Source organism: Diceros bicornis, chromosome 18, assembly GCF_020826845.1.
Source record: "Diceros bicornis minor isolate mBicDic1 chromosome 18, mDicBic1.mat.cur, whole genome shotgun sequence".
NCBI classification, from domain to species: domain Eukaryota; kingdom Metazoa; phylum Chordata; class Mammalia; order Perissodactyla; family Rhinocerotidae; genus Diceros; species Diceros bicornis.
This window is the reverse complement of record NC_080757.1, coordinates 21,183,477-21,197,546: the sequence shown is the minus strand read 5'-3', so window position 1 is coordinate 21,197,546 and position 14,070 is coordinate 21,183,477. Positions and strand designations below refer to the sequence as shown.

At 44.2% G+C, this 14,070-nt stretch overlaps 1 protein-coding gene across 3 annotated transcripts in view; it reads right to left on the bottom strand.

The window, feature by feature from the left end:
* Positions 1-2,410: 2,410 nt before the first annotated feature.
* Positions 2,411-14,070, bottom strand: part of ADAP2 (ArfGAP with dual PH domains 2) — a 29,235-nt gene continuing 17,575 nt past the window's right edge. Inside the window, exons 8-12 of one of the 3 annotated variants that reach the window (XR_009222689.1) lie at positions 12,513-12,575; positions 10,829-10,906; positions 9,919-10,147; positions 7,169-8,867; positions 2,411-6,825 (exon numbers count right to left, since the gene is read on the bottom strand). Coding sequence is in view for 2 of the 3 variants with exons in the window: in XM_058560329.1 (XP_058416312.1) it covers positions 8,833-8,867; positions 9,919-10,147; positions 10,829-10,906; positions 12,513-12,575 (405 nt within the window). In the remaining variant the exon portion in view is untranslated. Of the gene's footprint in view, positions 8,868-9,918; positions 10,148-10,828; positions 10,907-12,512; positions 12,576-14,070 lie in introns of all 3 variants that reach the window. The other 2 variants (XM_058560329.1, XM_058560330.1) reach the window with 2 other exon arrangements.

The following is a 14,070-nucleotide window of genomic DNA, read 5'->3' as shown; positions in this document are numbered from 1 at the left end:
AAAAGCTGAGGGAGTTCATTGCCACTAGCCCTGCCTTACAAGAAATGATGAAGGGAGCCCTCCTACCTGAAACAAAAAGGCAAAGGTTTACAAACTCTGAGCAAGGAGATAAATAGACAGACAAAATCAGAAAATTGCAGCTCTATATTAGAATAGGTTACCAAACAATTATAAAATAAAGGAAAAAGGGAAAGTAAGGATCAAAAATAACTATAACCACTTCAATTTGGTCACAAACTCACAACACAAAAAAGAATAATTTGTGACAACAAAAACATAGAAGGGGAAGAAGAAAGGGATGGAACCTGCATAGGCTAATGGAGATAAGAGGCTATCAGAATATGGACTATCTAGGGCCAGCCCCGTGGCTTAGCAGTTAAGTGCACACGCTCCACTGCTGGCGGCCTGGGTTCAGATCCCGGGCGCGCACCAATGCACCGCTTCTCCAGCCATGCTGAGGCCGCATCCCACATACAGCAACTAGAAGGATGTGCAGCTATGACATACAACTATCTACTGGGGCTTTGGGGGAAAATAAATAAATAAATAAAATTATAAAAAAAAAAGAATATGGACTATCTCATCTGTGAGATCTTTTATACAAACCTCATGGTAACCACTAAACAAAAAATCAGAGCAGAGTTATAAATCATAAATAAAGAGAAAACCATCATGGAAAACCACCAAACTGAAATGACAGATAGAAATACAAGGGAAAAGAAACAATGGAAATATAGAACACTAGAAAACAAAAGATAAAATGGCAGTACTAAGCCCTCACATATCAATAATCACTCTAAATGTAAATGGATTGAATTCACCAATTAAAAGACACAGAGTGGCTGGATGGATTAAAAAACAAGACCCAACAATATACTGCTTCCAGGAAACACATCTCCACTCTAAAGACAAACATAGGCTTAGAGTGAAGGGATGACAGATGATATTCCAGGGAAATGCAGGCAAAATGTAGAGCCAGCCCTGATGGCCTAGCGGTTAAAGTTCAGCACTCTCACTGCTTCAGCAGCCTAGGTTCATTTTCTGGTCGTGGAACCACACCACCCTTCTGTCAGTTGCCATGCTGTGGCGGTGGCTCACATAGAAGAACTAGAAGGACTTACAACTAGGATATACAGCCATGCACTGGGGGCTTTGGGGAGGAAAAAAAAAGAGGAAGATTGGCAACAGATGTTAGTTCAGGGTGAATCTTTCCCTGCAAAAAAAAGAAGAAAGTTAGTGCAGCCACACTTATATATCAGACAAAGCAGACTTCAAGATAAAAAAAGATAACAAGAGACAAAGCCATTATATAATGATAAAAGGGACATTCCACCATGAAAATGGTGCCTGTACAAGCTGAATAAGTTCACTAACTCTAGTGTGAACTCAATATTATTTCAAGGGATAGTGCATAAATTTAGAAGCAACTTCAATATCAGCATAGGGTTATTCAAATTTTTCGTGTAGTTTTTGTGGCCAATTTACATACTACTATTGATTATAATTAAAATCATCTGCATATTGATTCATGTTAGAAAAATGTGTAAAATTATTGTTATTCATTTGTGTTATTAAGTGTTGTAGTTTCAACATAAGTTCTTGTAACTGTCTAACTAGGTCACAAATTAGCTTTTCCTTTCCTGGGAGCTTCAAAATTAGCTCATTCATATGCAGTGTGATATCAGTGAAAAAACAAATCACACTGCCTTCTGTCTTTGATTATTGAATATTTTGCTAGCATTCCTTTGGTTTCAAGACAGTCTTGCACTGAAATTAGCAGTACAGTAAATAATTGTAAAACTTGTCCAAAACACAACCAAAAGCATTGGTGAAAAACATGAGATCACTGAATTGTCTTCTTTCTCTTTCAACAGTTCCATAAACTGGTAATGATTCATAGCATTTACACATACATGCTGAATAATTTTAACAAGCATATTTGTGACAGTTTTCATAGAGTCTGCTTCAGAAAACTAAACACAAATATTTTCACTCTGTATCATACAATGGAACAAAGCCATAAGAGAACTGTCAGTCTCTTACATTAAAATTTCAACATATTCGAATTTTTTACCTAAGACAGCTAAAGAAACATCTGTCACAATAGAAATTAAGTTTTCCATATCTACCTGAAATTCTTCTTGAACAGATTCAAAAATATGTGCACCGTAAGTTTGATATTTTTAGGCATCGAGTTGACATTTCCTCATAAATTTAAAAGTCCTTTGAAACAAAACTTACTCAAATTCTTCTTCTAGTCTTGTACCACACAGCTCACCTAACGCTGAAGAAAAGTGCCTAGGTTTTTTCAAATTTAATCAATTGATCTTTGACATTATTAGAAAGATCTTGTATTCCACAGACTATTGTTTAGTAGCTTAATAGAAGATCTTTCACCTTTTATAAAATTTAGTTTTTAGTCCTTTCCTCATCATTAAAAATTTTCTCCCACAACTGAAATAATAAACATCTATGCAATGCAATGGTTAAAATGAAATATAGTCTTACCAAAACAGTTAAGTTGTGTTTGAAGGAAGAATATTTTACACTGCTTCAGTTTTTTATTTCTTTTTAAATTTAAATTATTTAAAATTAGATAATATTAAGTAAAATAAAAAATTCAGTTCCTCATTTGTGTTAATCACATTTCAATGCTCAATGGCAGCATGTAGATAGTGGTTACCACATTGGGCAGAACAGCCATAGGTCATTGATTCTTATACCTTTCCCTTTAATTATTTCTTTAGCTGAATCATTTCAATTTTGATATGTTGCATTTTCATTACTATTCAAAGTGTTTTTAATTTCCCACGTGGTTTCTCTTTTGATCCATTGTTGTCTATTTCTCCCTTAAATTTTTGCCAATTTTTGCTTCACGTACTTTAGAGCTTTATTATTAGGAATGTACACATCTATGATTGTTATGTCTTTCGATGAATTATACCTTTTATTGTTATAAAACACCACTTTTTATCTCTGGTAGTACTCCTTGTCTTGAAAAATACTTTATCTGATCTCAGTATAGCTTCTCTAGCCTTCTTATAGTCACTGTTTGCCTGGTATATATATTTTCGTACTTACACCTTCAACTTATCTATATATTTAGATTTAAAATATGTTCTGTAAACAGCATGTAATTCGGTAATGCTTCCTTATCCACTCTGAAAATCTTGCATTTCCATTTGAATGTTTAATCCACTAATATTTAATGTAATTATTGCTATGGTTAGGTCTACCTTTTGCTCTTTATTTTCTGTTTGTCCCATCTATTCCTCACTCATTTGTCCTTTCTTTCCTGCCTTCTTCTGGGTTAATCAAGTACTTTTCACAACTCTATTTTAATTTCCTTGTTAGCTTTTTAGCTATACCTCCTTGCATTGTATAGTGTTGCTTGTATAGTGGTTGCTTTAAGGATTACAGTATACATCCTTGACTTTTCACAATCTATTTAGACGTAATTCTGTACCACTTCATGTAAAATATAAGAAGCCTGAAAGTATACAGTTCCATTTACTCCCTCCTCCAGTCCTTTCTGCTATAATTGTCATATACATTATCTCTACAGGTGCTATAAACCATAACATATGCAGTATGTGTTTAATAGGCAGGATTTTCTATTTAATTATATGTTTACCATTTCTATTACGCTTCATTGCTTCCTAAATATCAGATCAGTGTTTCTGTTTATCACTTCCCTTTTCTCCAAAGAACTTACTTTAGCATTTTTTAAACTGCAGTTCTGTTGGAAAGAAATAATTATCTTTGATTATCTGGAAATGTTTTTATTTTGCCTTTTAAAAAAAATTCCCTTTTTTGCATTTTTTATTATGGTAAAATATAAACAAGTCTATCATTTTAACCATTTTAAGTGTACATTTCAGTGATATTTTGCCTTTACTCTTTTTTGAAAGTTTTTAAAAATTTGCTTGAGATTTTATATATATAAAATATATATATAAGCACTATAATATATATAGTATTTATTCTTTTTTTTTTTTTTGGTGAGGAAGACCAGCCCTGAGCTAACATCCATTGCCAATCCTCTTCCTTTTGCTGAGGCAGACTGGCCCTGAGCTAACATCCGTGCCCATCATCCTCCACTTTACACTCGGGACGCCTGCCACAGCATGGCCTGACAAGCAGTGCACAGGTCTGCACCTGGGATCCGAACCCGTGAACCCCAGGCCACCAAAGCAGAGTGCGTGAACTCAGCCACTATGTCACTGGGCCAGCCCCTATATTGTGTTTATTCTTGAAAGGTATTTTCTCTAGAATTATGACTTGATGGTTTTTTTTTCCTTGTAAAGCTTTAAAGATGTCTTTCCACTGCCTTCTGGCCTTCATTGTTTCTGATGAAAAACAATATTTCCTTGTATGTAATATATCATTTTCCTCTGGCTGCTTTCAAGATCTTATCTTTATCCTTGGTTTTCAGCAGACTGACAACAATGTACCTGGGTGTGGTTTTCTTCATACTTATCCTACTTGAAGTTTGCTGATCTTCTTGAGTCTCTACATGTCTTTCAGCAAACTTAGAAACATTTCAATCAACATATCTTCAAATATTTTTTTCTGCTCCAATATGTCTCTCTTCACTCCAATTACATGGAAATTAGAGCTTTTGATATTGTCCCACAGGTGTCACTGAGGTGTTTTCACTTTTTCAATCCTTTCCTGTTTTTCAGATTGGCTAATTTCCATTGATCTATGTTCAAGTTCACCGACTCTTAGTCATCTCACATTTACTGTTGAGCTGAACTTTTTCTAAAATATTTTTCAGTTCTAGAATTTCCATTTGGTTCTTTTTTCTAGTTTCTATTTCTCTGTGGAAATTTCATATCTATTTATTCATTATGATAATACTTTCCTTTATTTATTGAGCATGGTTATAATAGCTTCTTTAAAATTCTTGCCTGCTAATTCCAGTATCTGGGACATCTTGGAATCAGCCTTCACTGATTGATTTTTTTCTTGAGTATAATTCATATTTTCTTGTTTCTTCATATGTATACTTATTCAGGGTTATATCCTGATATTGTGAATGATACATTGTCAAACCTCTGGATTCTGTTATGTTCCTCCAGAGAGCAGGCAGATAATATGTAGAATTCAGGGCTCCGCGTCTGTGGCCCTATCCTCCCAGACTTCCCTCTCTCACTTTCCAGCTGCTATGGTCACACTAAACTCTGTCCTCTATTTTGTGTGTGTGTGTGTGTGAGGAAGATTAGCCCTGAGCTAACATCCATTGCCAATCCTCCTCTTTTTGCTGAGGAATACTGGCCCTGGGCTAACATCTGTGCCCATCTTCCTCTACTTTATATGGGACGCTGCCACAGCATGGCTTGATAAGCGGTCTGTAGGTCTGAGCCCAGGATCTGAACCCATGAACCCTGGGCTGTTGAAATGGAGCACGTGAACTTAAGCACCACACCACCAGGCTGGCCCCTGTCCTCTACTTTTTTTTTTTTTTTTGGTGAGGAAGATCAGCCCTGAGCTAACATCTGTTGCCAATCTTCCTCTTTTTGCTGAGGAAGATTGGCCCTGGGCTAACATTTGTGCCCATCTTCCTCTACTTTATATGTGGGCGCCTGCCACAGCATGGCTTGATAAGCGGTGCATAGGTCCGTGCCCAGGATCCAAACCTGTGAACCCTTGGCCGCTGAAGCGGAGTGCACTAACTCAACCACTATGCCACTGTGCCAGCCCCTGTCCTCTATTTTTTAATCAGTAAGACTGCAGGTTTCCATCAGAGTTTTAGTGGACCCCTGAGGCATTGACTGGGGCCTGCCCTCAGGTGAAAAGCTAAAAAATGAGAAACTCGCCCATGCAATTCCTTGCTTCCTAGTGCCAACTCCTCTATACTTTCTGCCTGCTTTAGGTCATTTTCCAGGGCCTTCAGATAATTGTTTTATTATAGTCTATACAGAGTTTCTAAGTGTAATCTGTGGAATGGTTGTTCTGATATGAGCTACTCCACCATTATTGGAAGCAGACTCTCCTCCAATCTAATCTGTTCTTACTCCTCCTCCCCACAACAATTTGTGCTCTAGCCATATGAAATTATTTGAGGTTTCCCAAACAGGCCATGTCCTCTCTTGTCTCTGGGTCTTTGTACACACTTCTTTCTCTGCCTTCCCCCACCCCAACCCAGTTATCTCTACTCATTCTTCAGGATTCAGTATAGATATCAACTCTTTTGGAGAACGTCATTAGTCAGGACTGATTCAAGTAACAGAAATGTCCTTGTACTAACAAGCCAAAAGGGAGAAGAGGATTTAATGTAAGAGTACAGAGGTATCCTTGGGGAACCCCAAGACAGAGTGCCTTTGCCAGGCCTCAGAAACCAACCAAAACCAGGCACTCCATTTCACTGGCACTTTATCTCCAACTCTTGTGTCTGTTCTCTGCCCCTCCGAGGGGCTCCTAAGAATCCCAATTTCCCTCATCAAGCAGCTTCGGTACTACCTGTTTACTTCTCCTTATTCCCCTCTAGATTATAAGTTCCTTGAGGGCAAAACTGTGCCTTTATTGATTTTCTTATCCTCAGGACTTAGCAGAGTACAGCCGACAGAGCTCACAGGTGGTAAAAAGAGGCAGACAAGTAAACTGACTTTTAATATACAACCCAGCAGGTGCTGAAGCAGACATTTTCAAGGTGCTTCAGGAGCCAGAGGAGGAAGCACCCACATGTCCATCTGGGCTGTCAGGACGCCTCAGGAAAGATACTCCAATGATGTTGCTTGTCGTCTGATTGGGGGACCCAAAGGACAATCCCATAAAAAGTAGAGACTGTCTTAAAGACCCTCCCAACTCTCTGGGTCTCCACTGAAATGAAGAGAGAACACTCAATGTCTTTCTGAACATCACTTGAAGGGACAAAGAATTATAGAGCAAGGACCTCGGTGATCTATTTCTCTAACACTTTAGCCATTCGAGATTTCTTTCAGTTCCTCTTTCCCATCTTGGAGTCTTTGAAAATTTTCTTCCCTCAGCCTAGACTGTTTTCCTCGCCCTCTTCCCTTTGACTAACCTCTAAACAGCTTTCAGTTTTCAACTTTAACGTCACTTTCTGGAGGGGAAGGAGACTCCCCTCTCCCCCTCAGTTAGGGTAAACCCTATCGCCACAGGCTTCCACAGCAGCCTGTACATCCCCCTTCTGAACACTTACCTCATTGTCCTGCCCCGTGTAAGGGCTGCCTTCCAGCAGTCTGTAATCTGTGACAGCAGGGACCGTGTCATCTGGTTCCTGCCTATTCCCAGGGCTTGGCACAGAGCCTGGCACCTGGAAGGTGCTCAAATATACTTGTTGCTTCCATTGAATTTCAATAGTTTGTATAACTTCCTCATTTGAAAGAAAAAACCCAAGGCACAGAGGTGGGGAAGTGAGTTTTCCAACAGTCTCAAGTTAGTGGCAAGGCTAGACCCGGCACGCAGGCTGTGCCCTGGGGTCGAGCAGAGTTGTCTCCTTGGCTTGCTTCTTTCCTTCCAGAGTGCAGTGAGAATCAATGCAGACATTGGTTTTTTGTACTGTCGAGGCTTTTATTTCTTCTAAAATGTGCACAAAGATAGAACTCTCCCAGGAACATTTTTGACTCATGTAGGAAAAATACTGCTTTTGAGGAGTGAAAAGTAGATATTTTTAAAAGTTTTTCTCCCAATTTTTCAATTTGAACACTTTCAAATCTATAGAAAGTTTGCATGAATAGGACAATAAAGACTCATTTACACTTTATGTAGATTCGTCAGTTGCTAACATTTTACACAGTGGCCCACTTTTTTTTTCTCTCTCTCCCCCTGTATATATACACTTCTTGTCTTCCATATTTACACACACACTATATATATGTATATATGTATATACTCTATATGTATATATGACACATACACTTAATTTTTGCTGAACCATTTAAGAGTCAGTTGTCATTGTAGACTGAAAATTACTACATTTTACCCCTGAACACTTTAGCACATGTCCCCTAACAACAAGAGTGTTCTACACAAACACAGCATAATTATCACAATCTTACAACACTATTAGTGAATATACATCAATATTTAAATTTCCCCAGTTATCTCAATGATGTCCTTTATAGCTGTTTTTTTAAAAATCCAGGATCCAATCAAGAATCATGAACTGGGGGCCGGCACAGTGGCATAGTGGTTAAGTTCCTGTGCTCTGCTTCAGCGGCCCAGGGTTCATGGGTTCAGATCCCCATCCCGGGCACGGACCTACACACTGCCCATCAAGCCACACTGTGGTGGCATCCCACATATGAAATAGAGGACGACTGGCACAGATGTTAGCTCAGGGACAATCTTCCTTACCAAAAAAAAAAAAGAATCATGAAATGCATGTTGCTGTCTCTTTAGTCTCCTTTAATTCAGAACAGTTTCCACACTACTCTGTCTTTCATGATATTGACATTTTTGAAGAATCCGGGCCAGTTGTTTTGCAGAATGTCCCTAATGTGGGTTTGTCTGATTATGTCCTCATGGTTAGATTCAGATTAAACTTTTCTTTTCTTTTCTTTTTTGAGCAAGCATGCCATCTGCCTGCTGCTGTGGGTGCCTTTCCATTGCAGTGCCTTCATTTCAGATGTCCTGGGCCTTGAGGACAGGTACCAGATCCCCAGACCCTCAGGGCTGGGCAGTGGAGAGGCCCAGGGAGCCAGTGGGTAAAGGCCAAAGCTTCAGTCTTGGCAGAGTTTACTGCCAGCAATGGCTGCTGACTGTGGGGCACTCCTGCTGGGCAACCAAGTCCAAGGCGAGAACTTTTCCTTCCCACCAGGAGCTCCGGGGGGCCAGTGGCCAGCCAGCTCCTCGGCCAATGGGTCACCTCTTGCTGCAGCCACTCTCTGTTGATGCTGCTGCAAAGGGAACAAGAAGGGGGCTGAGGGGGTGGCCATGCAGTCCTACAGGAGAGAAGGGACAGCAAGGGGACAGGGTACAATGACAGAGGGAACCAGAATAAAAAACTGACTAAAAGGGTGAGAGACAGAGGGGACACACACACCAGAGAAGGAGAGAAAAGCAGAGAGCGAGAGACACAGAAGCAGAGAGAAACAGAGAGAGACTCAGACACACAGGCCCACGGGGAAAAGAGAGTACCAGCTGGTGTGCTTCACTAACAACTTCCGAGAACATTTCTGAGGCACTTCGGCTTCCAGATTTTGGAAAGTGAAGAGAGTTTATGTTTATACTGGTCAGAGTCAAAGGGCACAAGGGTTTCTCTCAAGGGGCCATGTGGGGCCACCTGCTTAGTCTGTACTTTTCCAAACACAGAACTTCTCCCTGGCACCCCAGAAGCCAGGCCCTGGGCCAGCAGTTTCTTGCTCCAGCTCAGAATGTCTCCCCTTTTCTCACAGGACTGTTGGCAGATAGGGAAGCCTCCTTGTGACATATCTAGGGTGAAGGGGAGGAGCAGGAGAGAGGCAGACAGAAGGCAGGACCCAGAGAAAAGAAGAGCACTAAAAATAGCCTTCCTTCTATGAGGGGGGAGGGATCCAAAATCCTAGGAGCTGCCCAGCGGGGATGACCTTAGCTAATAATAGCAGGCCAGGGTTTTCTCACGAGAAAAGGGACTCGGGGAGGAGAATGGAGGGAGGGAGGCTGCTCCATCCCCAGACTGAGCAGGGTAGAGAAGGGGATCTAACGGACGGTTCTGCTTGGGTGAAACTCCTCCAGAACCCAATGAGGAAGGGCTCCCGATAGAGGAACTTAGTGTGGCCAGAGACGGCTTTCTGACAACAATGTGCACTGCCTGTACTTTTCTTTGGCAGGAACAGAAGAAAAATGAAAATGTACAATCAGGAGCCATGACGACCTTGGCTTCAGGGCTCACAGCTGAACCCAAGTGAAGAAGCCTTCTCCGCCCTCTGCCCTTGGCCAAAGGAACAAACCCCAGGCCCTGCATCTTACTGAGGAGGTTCAGGGGTGTGAAGGGGCGGGAGAGGACATCCCGGAAACTCTCCAGCCATTCCCGCTGCTCCTTCTCGCTGGGGCAGGTGAAGATGAATCTCCGCTGGGGGGTGACGATGGTGAGGCCGGCTTTCCAGCGATTCCCTCGGACGCCCTTGGGCAGGTCCTCATATACCTCGTACCCCTGCTCATTGCTCCCGAGAAAAACCTGGCCTTGCTCAAAGGCGTCCTGAAAATAGAGGACACATGGTCACCAAAGTGGCACCAGCAGCCCTGATAGCCCCCAAGCTCTATTTTAGGAAGAGGTGTGGGGGTCCCCGCTGGGATTTTTGCTAGGTGGGACCCAGAATTTGAAAGTCTGAGACCATAAAAGAAATCACACACATCATCTGTTAAAATGATACTTAACATTTGTGGAAAGGTAACTATGCACCAGGAATTCAAGTGCTTTACATGTAGTAACTCGGGCAACCTCTGAGGAAGGCACTGTTATTAAGCTTATTTTCCAGGGAGGAAACTGAGGCACAGAGAGCTAAGTACTCTGTCCAGGGCACACCACTGAAAGTGGCAGGGCTGAAATCGGAGCCCAGACAGCGGAGTTCTAGAGCCCACTCTCCTAGTCACTACGCTTCACAGCCTCCTGGTTAGAAGTGAGCCCTGGAGACTAGAGGATGAGAAACAACCTATAAAACTGCCAAAATGGCAGCATTTTGGATACGCATAAAGAACTGCCTAACGGTGAGGGGAGGGAATAGCTTCATGCACAGGAGATGACTTAGAGATGAGCAAAAGTGGAGGTGTGTCCCTTGCCAGGTTTCTCCAGCCCAGTAGCTTCCCCATAGTCCCCGACCAGCATTGACCCCACCTCTGTCTGGGGGTGCACTGGGGAGGGGCCAGCAGTGGCTCTTACCAGTGGGTTCTTGTAATAGAGCAGCCTCCGCTCCTGGGGATCCAGGGCGAACCACCTTTTCTTGAAAGGTTCTCTCTGCTGCAAAAGAGGGGACCTCATACCAGGGTCGGCCAAGCTGGGGAGCACAGAGGTCAGAGGGCCAGCCTCGTCTAGGCCAAGAGAGCTGGCCAGGCCCAGCTCCCCGGTCAGACACCCCAGCACTCTTCTCTGAGGCCCTGGAGCTCTGAAGGCTCTGCCCTCTTCCTCACCCACTGCCAGCTTCATGCACCCTGCCGCCTCTAGGTGCTGCTGTGGGTTGGAAGAGGCGCTTTCCTCTTTTTCAGATGGTGGACAAGAAGTCTCAGAAAAAGGAAGTCAGGGAAATCAGAAGTGGCTACTGCTCAGCAATCCTAAAAGCGCTGGCCTTAGCCGAATTCTGACCTAGGTCAGGGGCAGGAAAGCCCCTGGGCAAGAACCACGAGGAGGGGCTGTGCCACTAGCTGGTGAAGGAAGAAAAGAAAATGTGCAACACTTTGACTAGTTTTCAAGCTGCCTGAGGTTTCCTTTCACACTGATTGCCTAATGCCTTTCACTGTAGTTTTAACAACCATCCTGTCAACACGTTACACCTTAAAAAAAAGGCATTGGAATGCTGCTGCTTTGGGAGTTTTTTAGGGAGCTCCCTCTGCTTCTCCCTTCTTTTACCCTTTGCCTCCTCCCTCCCCCCTTCCTCCCCACACAGCCAGACCCTCCCCAGCCAGACTTCTGACTTTGAGCCTCGCTCCACCCAGCATCCAGGCTGGGTCTGAGATGTCCTGGGGCAGCAGAAGCCTCCACTCCTCCGGACCCTCCATGGAGCACAGAAGCAACCAGGCTCCCTTCCTTCACAGATAAGTGGGAGTGAAGAGCCCCTGAGGGTTGGGGCAGGCTTAGCAAAGGAGAGCAGAGGCTGAGTTTGAGGGAGGGGTGTATGCTGGGGAGGGTCATGCCCACGTGGGCCTCGCTGGCACTCAAGCATGGGTGTATAGGTGTGTTTTCTCAAACTAATCACTAGCCCCTGTCACACTTGCATGGTCCTGGTAGGCCCCCAGCATAGAGCACCCAAGGGTTCTGGAAAATGCAAAAGCTGTCCCCCAAAGAGTCCTTTTTCAGCTAGTCTTTCCCAAGAGTAGGGTCAGTTAGATGGACTTAAGAGGAAGGAAGCCAATGGTGATGCTGATAAAGAGGGAGGATGCCCGAGCCGGCCGGTGGTGTAGTGCTTAAGTTTGCATGCTCCACTTCGCTGCCCCGGGGTTCACAAGTTCGGATCCCAGGTGTGGACCTACACACCACTAGTCCAGACATGCTGTGGTGGCGTCCCACGTACAATATAGAGGAAGATTGGCACAGACGTTAGCTCAAGGACAATCTTCCTCAAGCAAAAAGAGGAAGATTGCCAACAGATGTTAGCTCAGGGCCAGTCTTCCTCACCAAAAAAAAAAGAGGGAGGATGCCCAGTGAGAGGGAGAAGCACCTGCAATGCTGGATCACACCCCCCTAACCAGTCTCCACTGGTCCTTCTCCCCAGGAATCACAAACGTTGGTTTACTTCCCTTCCTTCCCTCTTCCCACTCCCCGGTTCCCCATTTTCCCACCTCCCAAATTCTCCCCTACTGCCTGCTGGGACAGGGGCCATGAAAGTCCCCCAGGGAGTGGTAGAACGTACCTTTGGGCCAGTCTTTTCCATGAAGCCTTGTTTGAGGTAGTTCCTGGTGATGAGGGGCACGAGCTGGGGGAAGAGAGACATACGCTGACCCCCTGACTCACACCCTGGGGACTCAAGGTTCCCCACTGAACTTGGCTCCCCAACAAAGGGGAAGTTTGGAATGAGGAAGGATGTGTGCTTATGGTTCACAGGGTTATATCTGGGACACGGTATGGATGCAATATTAATATTTCAACAGAGCCAGACGATAGCAACCCAGACGTCTGTAGAGCTTACCAGCACGGCTGAGTCTTGGTTTAAGGACTGAGTTTAAGGACTCCTTCAGTAACCCCAGGAGGTGGACACAGGCAAGACTCTGAGGAGACCCTCCTGGCATCAGGGGGCATATTCTGAGGTCTACCATGTGTCAGGCTCTGGGTGCAATTCTCAACCATCCTGTGAGGTGGTGGATATTATCATCCTCATTGTGCATATGAAGAAACCAGGCCTCAGAGAAGTGGCTGGGGATCTTCCCAAAGTCACAGTGCTAGTCGGATGAAGAGGTGGATTCGCACCTAGGGCTGACAGACACCAGACAGACTCTACTGGTCCTCCTATCACTACTGTGATGCTGAAGTAGAAACATGCCAGAGCCCTCTGATCAGGCCCCTGGCCAAGACCTGGTCATTGGCGGGGATTCTGACACAGGGCCGCAAGGAGATGATGGCAGAGCAGGCAAGTAGAGAAAGCTCTGGACTAGGAGCTGGGGGGCCTGGGTTCCAGCTCCAGTTCTGACCTCAACCAGCTATGCGACCTTGGTAAAACCTTATGCCTCTTGGGCCTGTTTCCCTTTGTGTAATAAGGAAACTGGATTATATGGTCTCCAGGATCCCCCAGCTTGCCATCCTAAGCTCAGAGAAGCTTCCCAGCATTGATGCTCCAGGGGGTCAAACTGGCAAGTCCAGAGCCTCAAACAATAGCCCAGGCTTCTGAGAGCAGAGGTGGTTCTCCAGAGCTCCAGGGCCCAGGACAGAGGCAAAGGGGAGGTGAGGTCTGGGGAGCAGGAATGGGAAGTCTGAAAGGGGGAAAACTGTGAGCCAAAAGCGAAAAGATAACCTATACCACTCCCCTTTCCCTGAAATACATTCTGCGGGCTTTACTCTCTTCATTTAGAGGAAAGAAAGAGTCCGTAACAGCTCAATTACCTAAACTTGAGCCAGGGCAGGGCTAATCTAGGCCTAGGGAAACAATTGGAAGACGAAGGAAAATCACGTAGATGGAGGACTATTTACTGTACCTCAGATGCTTTGGCTCACTCGAGTCTCACAACAGCCCCGGAAGGTAGGTATTGTCCCCATGGTGACAGATGAGTAAACTGAGGCTCAGAGAGGTGAGGTGGCTTGCCCTAGGTAACACATCAGCTTCTCTGACGTCAGAGTCCATGCATTTCTTATTACAGGACCACGAGCCCCCCAGGACTCCCTGGGTTTCTGGCACCTGGATCCCCAAGTTTGAGCCAAGCCTGGGTGATGGCCCAGAACCTCAACCATCCATAGACATAGGGGGAGGGAAGACTGGG